Here is a 13,660-nt window from a genome sequence, read left to right as displayed (position 1 = left end):
AATGAGTTCAGACTTATAGAAAAGTTATAAGACTAGTTATAGGGGGTTCACATCATTGGAGCTCAGGGGTCAGGGCCTGGGTCACAGGAACTGTTGCTTACCTTTACCCAGATTCCCCAAACATGAACATTTCACCACATTTGTTATTCTCTCACTCAAGTTCTCTCTCTCTCTCGATATATATATATACACACACACACACACACACTTTTTTTTCTGAAATGTTTGAGAATTGTAGTAAATTGGTGCCCATCATCATGCACATGGCCCTTTATCCCTAAATACTTGTGTGTGTTCCCTAAAATCAAAGACCCTCTTACGTAACTACGGTACTATTCTCAAAGTCAGAAAATTAACTTCAGTACTATTATCCAATCTATTGAATTTATTCAAACTTTGCCAATTTTCCTATCTTTTTTTTTCTCTCCCTCTTCAATTGTCCTGTCTTTTATAGTAAAAGAAAACCTTATGTCACATGTTGCATTCAGTTGTTTTGTCTTCCTGAGTTCATGCCTTTCATGATATTGACATTGTTTAAGATTACAGGCTAGATAATTTGTAGAATGCCCCTCAGTTTGGGTTTACCTGATATTTTTTCATAATTAGATTCAGATTATGCATTTTTGGTGGGAATATCGCAGAAGTGATGCTGTGCTTTCTTCTTGGTGCACCACATCAGGAGGCACATGTTGTTGATTTATCCTGTTACCGGTCATGTTAATTTTGATCACTTGGTTAAGGTAGAGTCTACCAGGTTTCCCCGCTGTGCAAGTACTGTTTTTCTCTTTGTAATGAATAAGTATCTTTTTATACAAATATCTAATTACTCATCTTTTACCCCTTCTAGTTGTAGCATCCATTGATGATCCTTACCTGAATCAGTTATTTCTGATTGTCAAATTATTTTGTAATTCTTCCTTCTACTTTTATTAAGGAAGAGCTTTTCCTTATCTCTCATTATTTAATATTTTATTAAATAGATTGTAATTTACAGTTGTTATTGAATTGTAATTTCATGCTCAATTGCCTTGGATTTTTCAGGGTATTCCCCTAAACTTTTTTTTTTTTTAATATATTTTATTGATTTTCTACAGAGAAGAAGGGAGAGGGATAGAGAGAAACATCAATGAGAGAGAAACATCGTTCAGCTGCCTCCTGCACGCCCTCCAGTGGGGATGTGCCCGCAACCAAGGTACATGCCCTTGACCGGAATCCAACCTGGGACCCTTGAGTCCGCAGGCCGACGCTCTATCCACTGAGCCAAACCGGTTCGGCCTAAACTGGGTTTTAATTCAAGCTGTGATATAGGGCAAGTGTCCCTCCTGTCTTTGGCCTTACTTTCCTCATTTGTAGGATAAGGTTAAGTATCCTGGGTTACCAGGGTGATTGAATGAAATGCACCAGGTTCCCAAATCTCTTCACCCAGGATGGGATGATGTCAGGCCTGGCTCAGTCCCGAGTGTACCAGTATTTTATAGTGTTTTTTGCCCTTCTTCTCTAGGTATCCAGGGTATTGTGGATGCCTACCGTCAAGCCCTGCCCCAAGTTCGCCTCTATGGCCCCACCAATTTTGCACCCATCATCAACCACGTAGCCAGGTTTGCAGCTCAGGCTGCACATCAGAGGACTGCCTCGGTGAGGGTTGTGGGAGTTAGTGGTGGTGGTGGGATGGTCTCAGTCAGTGGCTCCCTTGAGGGCTCTTGTCAGTGTGGGAATGTGTGGCTGGGTGTTTAAAAGGTCTGACTCAGTATATGAATCCACTTGTCCCCAGCAATACTTCGTGCTGTTGCTGCTAACTGATGGTGCTGTGACTGATGTGGAGGCCACACGTGAGGCTGTAGTTCGTGCCTCTCACCTGCCCATGTCAGTGATCATTGTGGGTGTGGGTGGTGCTGACTTCGAGGCCATGGAGCAGCTGGATGCTGATGGTGGACCCCTGCGTACACGTTCCGGGGAGGGAGCTGCCCGTGACATAGTGCAGTTTGTGCCTTACCGCCGCTTTCAGAATGTGAGTGGGGTCAAGCTTGGGGACAGACCAGATCTGGGAGTTTACCCTTCTACCTTTCCCTGATGTAAGAGGTTAGAGATACCCTTTCATCTAAGTCTGGGGCAGGGTTGGGTGTTGGGTTTTATATCCCTTCATGGGTATAATATGTAGGCCTTGGGAAGCTGTTATGGGCCCCCACTGACCTTGGCCCTCTTCTCTGGGCAGGCTCCTCGGGAGGCATTGGCACAGACTGTGCTTGCAGAAGTACCTGGACAACTGGTCTCCTACTTCAAGGCCCAAGGTTGGGCCCCCTGCAAGCCGCTTCCACTCCCAGTCAAGGATCCTGCACAGGCCCCTCAGCCCTAGATTCTCCTGGAGGGTAGGTTGTGGCTGGTCCTCAGCCCTGTGTCCCCAAGGTTTATATGCACCAGCGCCCACCCCTGCACACACTCCCCAGTGCTAGCACTTTATATTTTATACTTTTATATTTGCTCCTGCTATTGCTGCTCCTGATTGTACCTTTTTGCCCCTGGAGCCTCTCATTCAATAAAGATCAATGATGACCACTGCTTTGTCAACCACTCTGTGTGTTTTTGGGTAGGAATCTGCTATTAGCCATGTTTGCTTCTCTCTGAGCCTATTGTTGACTTTAGGGATTGAATAAAGGATGCCTCTTACATAATAGCCTCACTCAAAGAAATAGGGTATTTCTACCCAGATATCTAGGGACACTGACTCTATTTTTGAAAATACAAAGATTGAATGTAAACCAAATACCCAGCCTGCCCTGCCTCAGAGCGGAACTGAGCTGGGAACGCGGGACAAGGTGGAAAGTATTAGGGGAGGGATGGGCTAGATCTCCTGGGGAGGGAGCAGTGGAGTTCTAGTCCTAAAATAAGCCACAAGCCTGAATTGTTTAACAGCATTTACAGGGGCATTTCTGAAGGATTTGTTCCTTGAAATGGAAATGTTAAGTCAGTATATTTAAAAGTTTAATATTGTGCCCAGCCAGTATGGCTCAGCGGTTTAGCATCGACCCAGGAACCAAGAGGCCACAGGTTCAATTCCTGGTCAGGGCACATGCCTGGATTGTGGGCTCAATTCCCCGTGGAGGGCATGCAGGAGGCAGCCATCCATGATGTTTCTCTCTCATCAATGTTTCTATCTCTGTCTATCCCTCTCCCTTCTCTCTAAAATACCAATATAAATATTTCTTTAAATTTTTAATATTGTGCCCCCACAAAATGGCGACCAGCAGGAAGGTAGGGAGGGAGAGCGTGTGAGAACGCAAGGAAGTGATAGAGGAGTGTGTGGACGTGTGTGGTGCGTGTGTATGAGCTAGGGACAGTTAGATTCTGCAGGTCTTCTAAGGGGCTGCTAAACCAGGCAGTCTTAGGCGGCGGAGTCCTGCTCCCTGCACGGACACTCCTGGGCAGCCAGGATGGGCACAGCGACCATGCCATCTTGGGAAACAGAGCTGCTTGAGACTAGGATCCTGGCCTCAGCACCACCCAGTCTGATCTCAGACGCATACCAGGACCCTGCAGCCACTGGGGACAGAGACCTGTGACCACAGCTACAGACCTGCGGACACCAAAAGTTCAGAAATCCCCGCGGCAGATCCGTGAGTAACAGAGCCCATCCCCCCTTCCCGCAGGCTCAAGGGCAGCGCCAGAGTAACTAACTGATAGACCCACCCCTTGCTGCGGCCTCAGCGCTGCAGGAACTTTGGCCTGGAAGTGCATGAGCACCTTGGAACTGATCCCGCATAGGGCCGGGTTCAGGAGTCCTGGGCTGAGAGCAAACACGCGAACACAAGGAACTGATCATACGCGCACTGCCGACTTCAGAGCCCTGGGCTGGGAGCAATCGCGCGAACACCGGGAACTGGTCCTGCTCGCACTGCCTGCTCCAGGAGCCCTGGGCTGGGAGCAATCGCGTGAACACCTGGAATTTATCCCGTGTAGCACAGGCCCAGGGACCCCGATTCTCTGGGCAGGAGGCAGCACCAAGCACCAGTGACTTGACTGTATTTCTTTTCACCTGCGCCTGAGATCCTGATTCCCTGTGCATTCATACTAAGAGCCAGTGACTCCAATTCCTGGTGCAAGGGCACACAGGGACCCTGATTCTCAAGGCGAGGTCGCGCGAAGCAACAGAGTCTCTGATACTGGATTCTTGGGGAACTCTGACTCCTGACGCACGCTAGGGGGCTCTGGTTTTCAACACGCTCCAGGGGGGTCTCTGTTTCAGCACGGTGCAGGCAGGGTCCCTGATTCTAAGGGCGCATACAAGGCCACATTGAGCGCTGGCAACACTGACTCAGAGTGAGCCTGGTTCCCACCAACCCACAACAACCACACATCTTAGTGTCAGAGCTCTTCAGTGACACTAGGGTGGTGGGAGGCTCCCACTGCACACAGCCCAGGCCCACGCAACTCGACGTTTGAACCATCGGGAGATAATCAGAATGGGGAGACGACACAACCCTCAGAGGAAAGACAATGAGGAGTCACCAAGAAAGGAAATTAATGAAGTTGAAGCATGCAACATGACAGAAAAATAATTCAGAATAATGGTTGTTCAATTCATTCACTGGATGGATGAGAAAATCAACAACCTATACAAGAATCAGGAAGAAATGAAAAGTGATATAGCTACAATCAAAAACACCATGGAAAGTTTCAACAGCAGACTAGAAGAAGCAGAGGACCGAATTAGTGAGTTAGAAGATAAGGCAGAGAAACAAGCTCAATCTGAACAGCAACTGGAGAAAAAAAATTAAAAAGCAGGAGGAGAGCCCTGACCGCTTTGGCTCGGTGGATAGAGCGTCGGCCTGCGGACTGAAAGGTCCCAGGTTCAATTCTGGTCAAGGGCATGTACCTTGGTTGCGGGCACATCCCCAGTGGGGAGTGTGCAGGAGGCAGCTGAATCGATGTTTCTCTCATCGATGTTTCTAACTCTCTATCCCTCTCCCTTCCTCTCTGTAAAAAATCAATAAAATATATTAAAAAAAAAAAAAAAAGGCAGGAGGAGAGCCTAAGGGAGCTTTGGGACAACATGAAACGAAGTAACATACGCATAATAGGGCTGCAAGAAGGACAAGAAGAGCAGCAAGGATTAGAAAATCTATTTGAAGAAATAATGTCAGAAAACTTCCCAGATATGGGGAAGAAAAAAGTTACACAAGTATAGAGAGTCCCAGGCAAGATGAACCCCAAAAGACCCACACCAAGACATGTCATAATAACGATGGCAAATGTACAAGACAAAGAGAGAATCTTAAAGGCTGCAAGAGAGAAACAGAGAGTTACCTACAAAGGATCCCCCATCAGATTATCAAATGATTTCTCAACAGAAACACATCAGGCCAGAAAAGAATGGACAGAAATTTACAAAGTGATGCAAAGCAAAGGACTGAATCCAAGAATACTCTATCCAGCAAGGCTATCATTCAAAATTGAAGGGGAAATAAGAAGCTTCACAGACAAAAAAAGGCTAAGGGAGTTTATCACCACCAAGCCAGCAATGCAAGAAATGCTAAAGGGACTGGTGTAAAAAGAAGAAATAAAAAGCCCAGAAAGAAAACAGCCACAAAAAAAAATAGAAATGGCTACAAACAAGTACCTTTCAATAATAACTTTAAACGTAAATGGACTAAAAGGTCCAATCAAAAGACATCGAGTGGCTGAATGGATAAATTTTTAATATTGTAAATTGCCCTAGATAGCAAGGGTTTTACCCCTTCTATCTGAAAGGCAATAATAATAATATAAAATAAAATAATTTAGTTATGAAGGTTATTTCATATGCTTTTGTGAGTTTTATTTTTTTTAAATGCGTTGATTTTAGAGAGAGGAAGAGAAACAGAGAAGCATCAATTTGTACCTTGGCGTATGAATTTTATTTCTTATGGATAGCCTATTTACAGGTTTGTACTTTTAGTCTTTTAATATAATATATTTTTATTGATTTTTTTAGAGAGAGGAGGAGAGAAAAACATCAATGAGAGAGAACCATCAATCTGTTGCTTCTGCATGCCCCCTATTGGGATTGAGCCTGTAATCTTGGCGTGTGCCCTGACCAGCAACCTCTTGGTGCACTGGACCACACTCAACCAACTAAGCCACGTCTTTATAGGTTTTTATAGCCTTTATTCTATCATTATTCAGTTCTTTCTTTACATGTTGAAAATATTTCTTCCCAGGACACTCTTTGTTTACTGTATAGTATCTTTTGGTTTATAGAATTCTTTTCATATGGAAGTTAAAATTTTTTTTATGTATGCCAGTCGTTTGCCTTTCTTTTTAAATCCTTGTCCAAGGATATGCATGATTTACTTATTTTAGGGGAGGAGGAAAGGAGGGAGAGAAAGAAACATTGATGTGAGAGAAATATTGCTTGGTTGCCTCCCACCTTCACCCTGACCAGGGATCGAACCTGCAACCTTTTGGTGATTGGGATGATGGCCAGGGCAGTCTAGCTTGCTTTTAAAGAAATTAGTCATATATCAATTACTTTCTATAACATTACCTTATATTACCATTTCTATTGGCTACATGTAATTTTTGTAACATGATTTATCTTCTTAGATGCTATTTTGAGTTTTTTTCTTTATAAACCATGTGATGAATATTTTGTGGGGTTTTTTTTATGAATATTTTTAAAAGTATTTTCTTTGGCCCTGGCTAATGTGACTCAATAATTGGTTGGGCATCGTCCTGTTCTCTGAGAGGTTGCTGGTTCTCTATTTTCTGGTCAGGGCACATGCCCAAGTTGTGGGTTTGGTCCCGGTCAGGGTGCATACAGGAGGCAACTGATGTTTCTCTCTCATATTGATGTTTCTCTTTCTCCCTCTCCCTCTCTATAAATCAATAAAAATATTTTTAAAGTATTTTTTATTACATCTGTGTATCCTTTGGGTCCATAAAGATGGACTTGCAGTGATTAAGAGTATACAAATTTTAAGGCTTTTGGTTCCTATTGTGAAACTGCCCTCCAGAAAAGCTGTATGAGAGTTCATATTTCTAATTTTAGTCTTGAGGCCATTTGAGAGAACCTTTTTCCTTTGTCTTCCAATTACAAAATACCCCCCAAATTAACAGATGGATATGTGCTCCAGTACACTTCCTAGAGGGTTACCATTGTTAATAGTGCGTATATTCTTCCAAAACATGAACACACGGGGAAGGATTTTAACAGCCAAGATGCTGCCTGTGTCTTTGCTGATACTGGTCACCCTTTTCTGCTCTGCCCAGGTAGAACTCATTAACCCTTTGATGACTGTCCCCATCCTTTATTCCTCTAATTCTTTTTTAATGAAGAATTCTTGGATCAGTAAATGAATTGCCGTTTCTGGAGCATCCTCTCTTTCCTACCAGGCTTCTTGAGGACAGAGACTGGTGAACACTAGACCATCTGTATTGTGCCTAGTATTGAGTTGGGCACTGAGGTTTCAGTGAAGGTAACCTAAGTAGGGGCTATGAGGCCTGCATCAACTCTGACTTAGATGCTTCCTAGAAGTTCTTAAGCCTCAGTGTTTGAGTGTTTACCTGAGGAAAGGCGGCTCTCCCAGAGGCTGGGAGTGGGAACAGGTTCACAGCATGGCTTCGGGCTGGCTGGCAGCTCTGCAGTAAAAGGGTGGCCTCTGGAGGAAGGTGGGCTTGGATGCCTCTGTGATGCTGTCCTCCCAAGGTGTATGACCTTGGGTGGTCTCCCCCTCGGTGGTTGTGAGGATTAGCTAGATGTTTGTAATGTCCAAAGTACCATCTCTTTTACATGGAAACATCCGTAAACATGAGCTGCTACTACTATATTGACCTGGACTTCTCCAAGAAAAGAGAGGCTGCATTGGGAGGTAGACCCCCTATCATATTTATATACCAAAGGCAACCAGAGCTCCCAACAGACCCTCCAGCCCTGATCCAGCTCCAGCTTCTTTCAGCACAGACCTCCACTCTATTTTAACAATCAGCATGTTTAATTGGGCCCCCCTGTGGCACTGTCCCCTGCTTCCTCCGAGGTTCTCATGCCATGGGCTCGGACTCGATACAAGCATGTGAAATGGGGGTGACCCCAGTTGCTTAGAATCTGTATCTTCACCTTGGGAAAGGCAGTTGGGGGGTCATTCTGGGAAGACAAATGGATTGTGCCAAGGGCTGCCTTCCTCCCCAATCTCCCCTCCCTGTTCCAATCCCTTGGCACCCTCATCCTCAGAGACAAACACACCTGTAGGTGGAAAGTCTGAATCTCAGATTTCTCCATGTCGAAGGTGAATTTCCCCAGGAAAACTTCCGTCTCATCATCAACCTGGAGGCCCTGGTAGATGAAGAGTGAATGAACAGTGAGGCACAGGTGGAGAAAGCAACTGGAGGACCTACTATGTATGTGTTAGTAGCTGTATGCATGCTCGCTCTTATGTTTTGGTGTTGGGATAGTGTAGCATGGAATGTGGGCTCAGAGAAACCGGGCTGCAATTTGTAGTCTGGCCAATTAACTGTGTGACCTTGGGCAAGTAAGGTCCCCTTTCTAAGCATTACTTTTCTCATCTGTACAAGGAACATAAGTTGTGTAAATGCAAGGAGATAAAGCAGAGTTAGCGCTCATTAAACCACAATTAGTGTTTGGATGTTGTTGTAATGACTTATAACCTATGGCAGCCCTGACAGGCAAATGGTATCTCCAGTATATAGATGCACAAGTGAAGACTCGTTGGCACCAGTTTTCATGAGTGCCTGGTGCTTTCTAAGCAAAATCCCCCACCTCCTTGGCCTCAGTCCCACTCACATAGACTGCGAAATCGCGGGGGGCGCTGTTGGCCCCCCCAGTGTGTGCCACACTGGGAGGAGGATGCTGCAGGGTAATGTCGCTCAGCTGCACACGACCCGGCAGCCGGATCACCACCTGGCCCTGGTCGCCCTCAAAAGCCCAGCAATTCCCAGGGAACACATCTGGCTGCAATCGGACAGGACAGTCAGTCGCTCAGAATCCGAAGACCGAGCGACTTTGCCCTTCTCCAGCCTGAGCATGGGTTCACAATGGCAGCGCTCTCAGCTCGACTGAGTCTTCCGCCAGGCTCAGTCCTCCACCTCCACCTCCAGTCCGAGCACCTGCTTAGACAGAGCCGTCCCCAGTCCCCAGTCCCCAGTCCCTACCTCTTGCCAGGTTTCTCAGCAAAAGGAGCTTCAGCCAAGCCAGGTCCGGCCTCCAGCCCGGCCCGTTGGCCCCGCAGGGCCCCGCCTAGGCCACGCCCCCATCTCGGCTCAGATGGTCCCACCTCCAGAGAGCTATTGGGTTCGTTCCCCAGCGTCCCGCCCCCAGGCCCGCTCCGGGATCCGTGTTCCAGGCCCACCTCCAGGATAACCATGGGTGGCCGCGCATAGTTCCAGAAGCTGAAGCGATTCCAGAAGTAGGCGCTGTTTGCGTCCTCGTAGTCACGGGATGTCTTCTCTAAGTCGATGGAGGCTCCTGGAACAGGGGAGAAGCAACCACTCAGACTCCCAGGCCGGACCAGCAGCTGGGTCAGGGTCTGTCGGAGGTCGGACTCCTAGGGTCGGTCATATGTAAAGGTCTATGTCAATGTCTGCGTCTTTCCGTGTCTCTGGGTCTCAGTTTCTCAGTGTCCATGGGTCTTACCCACAGAGCTCAGCGCATAGTCGGGTTTTCGAACAAAGTCCTCATTCAACCTCTGGAATACGAGCTTGGCCACTCTCTGAAAAGAGGGAGGACGGGGCTTGCGGGCTGATTTTATAGTTGTCTGGTATGGACTTGGTGGCCCCGAGAGAAATCACGAAGTTGGGGCTCTGGGGCAGGGCTTTAAGGTTCAGGACCCAGCGAACGGGGCTGTGCAGCAGGCCGAGCTCTTGGACACCCCTGGGTCCTGGCTGTAAGAGCAGGATGCGGCAGGGCTCACCTCGCTGTTGGCTGCGCGAACGCTGGACACCTCCTTGTGGAGTTGATCCAGCTCGGCCTGCAGCTGCTGCAGCTGCTGCCCCTGGGTGCGCACGCGCTCGTGGTACTCGCTGCAGGCAGGAGGTTGGCACAGTGTGGTTGGCTCCCTGTTCCCGGGACACTTCCCGTAAGCCCCTCCACAGGAGCACCTTTGAGTCCCCCAATTCCACACCCTAGGTGCCATCTTTCACCTTATAGTCAGCATCTCAGGTTCCTATTGGAGGGAGGGACAAAATACAGCGCTGCTCAGTTCCCACCCACCCCCTTGTCCCACTTCAGTCTGAGAGCAGCCAGACTCCAAGGGCCTGCCTTTTGCGGACTGCCATCCCCTCCCCTGACCTTCCAGGACCCCTCAGAGACCCTCAAGCACCTCTGGACACAATCTCAGAAATCTCCTATTTATATCCAGCCCTTCCAGCACTGTCCCTCCTCCCAGCAGCCCAAGGGACACCCCACAATCTCCAGTTTCATAGCCTGCCACCCACCCACCCCAGGACACAGTTTCCCAGACTCACACTCTCCAAAGGAGGGACCAGGTACAGGAGACCCCACCAGAGTGCTGGAGAAAGAGGGGGGTGGTTTCAGGGGAAGGAAGGGGAACAGGGTTTCTCTGGCATAAAGGACAATAAAGAAGAGGCTGAGGGGTTTGAGTCTGAGGGGGGACTACCGGGCTCTGAAGGAGACTGCGGAGAGCTGAAGGGGCAGAGGGCTATAGGAGAAAATGCGCCTGGTTTGGCTCCAAAGCATCCAGGGCTGGGGCCCCAGGGAATTCACCACCTCACCTGTCAGAAAGAGGCTCAGCAGTGACACAGCCGTGAGCAGGAAGCGAATGGAACAGACTTCCCTGAAGAACCGGAGGGAGGCTGAGGCCCCAGGACCCTAGTGAACCCCACAGCCCCCACCCCAGGCTCTTAGATCCAGCAACTCCTACGAACACGGCTCAACCAGGTCTGAATTGGCTCAAACCTCAGCCGTGCGGGGCCCGCTCCCCACCTCCTCTCAAGAGCAGCCCCGGGGGCTCCCCCTCTCCTCTGACCTGTACACAGTGACCAGCACCTCTCCTAGCAGGGATAAAAACACGCTCAGCACCTGGAAAAGTGGGGCTGGGAAGAGGAGAGGGGTTCAGAGACGACGGGACTACGGCTTAGAGACGGGTAGAGAGGAAGAGGGTCGGGGCAGGAGAAGCAGATGGGAGCAGGGAGCGTGAGTTCAGGCTCAGAGGAGGTGGGCCGGGATCAGGGAAGGGGCTGTCGACTCAGGCATGGGCCGCGGACGAGAACGGAGAACAGGGGTCTCGGCGATAAGAACTGGAATTCAGGGGGGGAGGCTGGAGGGTTGGAGGGGATCCGGGCGAGCCTGGCACGTACTCAGGAAGCTCTTGAAAACTCGCGGGGACCGCATCTCCTGCCTCAGATCCAGGGTCGAGAGAAGGTTGAGCCGCTCCTCAGACACAACGGGAGAGCCAGCCGGTTCTGCGGGCGCCCAGGGGCTCCATTGGGCCTTGCGCACGGCGGCTCATTCTTTCCCCGAGACCCAGACGCAAGCTCCCCAGCCCAGAAGGCGGGCGCCGCTCAGGCTTGGGTCCCGCCGCAGCCCCACCCAGGCCCCGCCCCTCGGACACGCCCCCACATGCTGGTCCCGCCCCCAGTTGTAGGTCTGGGTTCGGCCCGTCCTAGGCGGTCACTCTGGCTAACAGAGGCCACGCCTCCTCGGTCCCCAATCACAGGCTTTTCTCCGCTCTTCCCGGGGACGTCCATCACAGCCTGAGGGTCTCCCCGCTGCACCCTGTGAGCCCCGCCCGTTAGCAGGCGCCCAGATTTAGCCTTATCCCGGTTCCGTGCCCAGCCCGGCCCGGTGTGCCCCCCGTCCCCTCCCCCGGCTTACCCGGGTTCGACCCCGCCCGCACCCGAGGCCCCGCCCCTCACGGTTGCCGCGCCTTCGGCGGTCGGCGCACTGTGGCTCCGCAGCGCCGGCTTCTGCCGAGAGCTTCCGGCCCGTGCGGTTCCTCCGGGCACTCCTGGGCTCAAGGCGGGCTCACCGCAGCTCGAGCCCTGGGCTCTCCTGCCCTCGGGCTCCCCGGGCCCCGGCCCAGCTGACCGATGGCCGCTGCTGTCCCCCGAGGTGGTGCTCACTGAGCTGTTGCTGTTGTCGCTATAGAAGTTGGGCGTGTGCTTGTGCGGGGACGCGGCCGAGCCCGGGCGGGGGCTCCGCCGCATCCTGACTCTGCGCCGGCGCCTCGCGGACGCCAAAGTCGCCGCCGCCACGCCAAGCCCTCGGCCCTCCCTCCGCGGGTGCGCGCCGCCGGGACCCACGGAGCCTGCTGCAGCCGGCGGGCCCCGCAGCCAGACCCAGCCCGCTCCCGTGTTTCTGAGCCCGTCCGCTGACATCATAGAGGAGACCGCGGCCGCCGCGGAACGCCGTGACCCAGCGTCACAGAGCTCATCGTGACGTCGCTGGGAGCCAGGGCAGCCTTATTCCTTCCCGCGTTAAAGCCAGCAGTGACATCACAGCACTTCCCAGAGCACCCTCTCCGACCCTGCACTCGGCTTAAAAGAATTCCTATCTTCTTACATCCTCTGGTACCTTCCACAGGCTTAGCATGTAATAGGCTCTCAAATATTTATGAATGAATGAATGCTAAGCAGGGCAAGGGATCTCCCAGGGGACTTCTAAATAAACATCTGGTCTCTTTTGCTTTGCAAACCCTTCAGGCCCCTCCTCTCATCCTAGTCACGAGGCCTTGAGAACTCTGACATCAGGGTATCTGTGGGTCTCTCTCTCAGACCTATATTCGCCAGGGGTCTGTGGGGTGAAAATTCAGTACCCGCCCACCAATCATCATACCTGTCAGGGCCAGCCTGACAGGGTTGAGCCGGGCTGAGGCAGGAAGGTGGGAATTGAGAAAAGAAAGAAAGACAGGAAAGCGGGGTTGGGAGGACCCCAGTTCTCTTGATGAACTGAAGCGAGTTTATTAGCTATACAATCCTATTTATACACAACACACTGAATCGGAGGTCTGTCAAGAGGAATGTATTCTTTGTTCCTCTTAATCTCTAAGGGAGAGATACAGCAGAAGGACAAGTTCTCAGTACAGCATATCTCAGTAAAATAGTTACAGACTTCTTGGCAAGCTATGAAAGGCTGTTCTCATTCTACAAATGTTACTCCCATTCTACTGATAATCGCTATCCAAACAAGTCTGGGAAAACTGTGTGGGTAAGGGTCCCAGCCTTGCTAGCCCCTGCAGGTGCAAGGACCTTGCCAGCTTACATCTGGCCCCCAACAATACCCACGCGAAAACGAGCCAACTGAGTCGCAGGGAAGGGAATGGGGAAATCACAGATGGCCACAGCCAAGAGACCAGAGGTTCACAGACTCCTGTGCAGCAGCGTATAGAGATTCAGGTTCCCAGGTGCACCCTGAGATTCTGCTTTAGCATCTCTAGAGTGGGTGCAGGAATGTGCATTTATATTTTTAAAATATTTTTTTATTGATCTCAGAGAGGAAGAGAGAGGTAGAAACATCAGTGATGAGAGAGAATCATTGATCGACTGCCTCCTGCATGCCCCACACTGGGGATCAAGCCTGCAACCCCAGCATGTGCCCTGAGTGGGAATTGAACCATGTGAACTCCTGGTATGTAGGTCTATGCTCAACCACTGAGCCATGCCGGCTGGGCAGGAATATGCATTTTTAATGACCGCATGTGTGGTCCTGATTAAG

The 13,660-nt window shown here is 50.2% G+C and overlaps 2 protein-coding genes across 10 annotated transcripts in view; one reads left to right on the top strand and one right to left on the bottom strand.

The window, feature by feature from the left end:
- Positions 1–2,553, top strand: part of LOC132239563 (copine-1) — a 38,928-nt gene extending 36,375 nt beyond the window's left edge. For all 5 annotated transcript variants that reach the window (XM_059705996.1, XM_059705999.1, XM_059705998.1 and 2 more), the window contains 3 exons: positions 1,502–1,635; positions 1,772–2,008; positions 2,213–2,553. In XM_059705996.1, the coding sequence (XP_059561979.1) occupies positions 1,502–1,635; positions 1,772–2,008; positions 2,213–2,353 (512 nt within the window). In that variant the 3' untranslated portion in view covers positions 2,354–2,553. The remainder of the gene's footprint in view (positions 1–1,501; positions 1,636–1,771; positions 2,009–2,212) is intronic.
- A 4,086-nt stretch (positions 2,554–6,639) lies between these two features.
- SPAG4 (sperm associated antigen 4) lies at positions 6,640–12,301 on the bottom strand. Of its 5 annotated transcripts, none has more exons than XM_059705986.1 (12): positions 11,844–12,301; positions 11,305–11,409; positions 10,974–11,040; positions 10,720–10,781; positions 10,453–10,496; positions 10,129–10,151; positions 9,900–10,044; positions 9,623–9,698; positions 9,339–9,454; positions 8,774–8,941; positions 8,216–8,305; positions 6,640–8,116 (listed from the first exon to the last, which is right to left on the bottom strand). In XM_059705986.1, the coding sequence occupies exons 1-12, from the start codon at positions 12,151–12,153 to the stop codon at positions 7,967–7,969; spliced, it is 1,356 nt and encodes a 451-aa protein (XP_059561969.1). In that variant the 5' UTR covers positions 12,154–12,301; the 3' UTR covers positions 6,640–7,966. The 5 variants fall into 5 exon arrangements, with proteins under 5 accessions (XP_059561969.1, XP_059561970.1, XP_059561971.1 ...); XM_059705987.1 differs by having other exon boundaries at positions 9,900–10,008; XM_059705988.1 differs by lacking the exon at positions 8,774–8,941 and having other exon boundaries at positions 9,142–9,454.
- Positions 12,302–13,660: the final 1,359 nt, after the last annotated feature.

Source organism: Myotis daubentonii, chromosome 8, assembly GCF_963259705.1.
Source record: "Myotis daubentonii chromosome 8, mMyoDau2.1, whole genome shotgun sequence".
In the NCBI taxonomy this organism is placed as follows: domain Eukaryota; kingdom Metazoa; phylum Chordata; class Mammalia; order Chiroptera; family Vespertilionidae; genus Myotis; species Myotis daubentonii.
Note: the sequence above shows the minus strand (reverse complement) of the source record. Positions and strands in the feature narration are given on the sequence as shown.

What these genes read in the sequence shown, in the direction of transcription:
- SPAG4 (XM_059705986.1), bottom strand. Translation starts at nt 12,153, where the DNA reads ATGCGGCGGAGCCCCCGCCCGGGCTCGGCCGCGTCCCCGCACAAGCAC. An exon ending in CCTGAGATGCTGACTATAAG is followed by an intron (nt 10,045 to 10,128) that starts GTGAAAGATGGC and finishes TCCCGGGAACAG; the next exon opens with GGAGCCAACCACACTGTGCC. An exon ending in CCCGCGATTTCGCAGTCTAT is followed by an intron (nt 8,306 to 8,773) that starts GTGAGTGGGACT and finishes TTCATCTACCAG; the next exon opens with GGCCTCCAGGTTGATGATGA.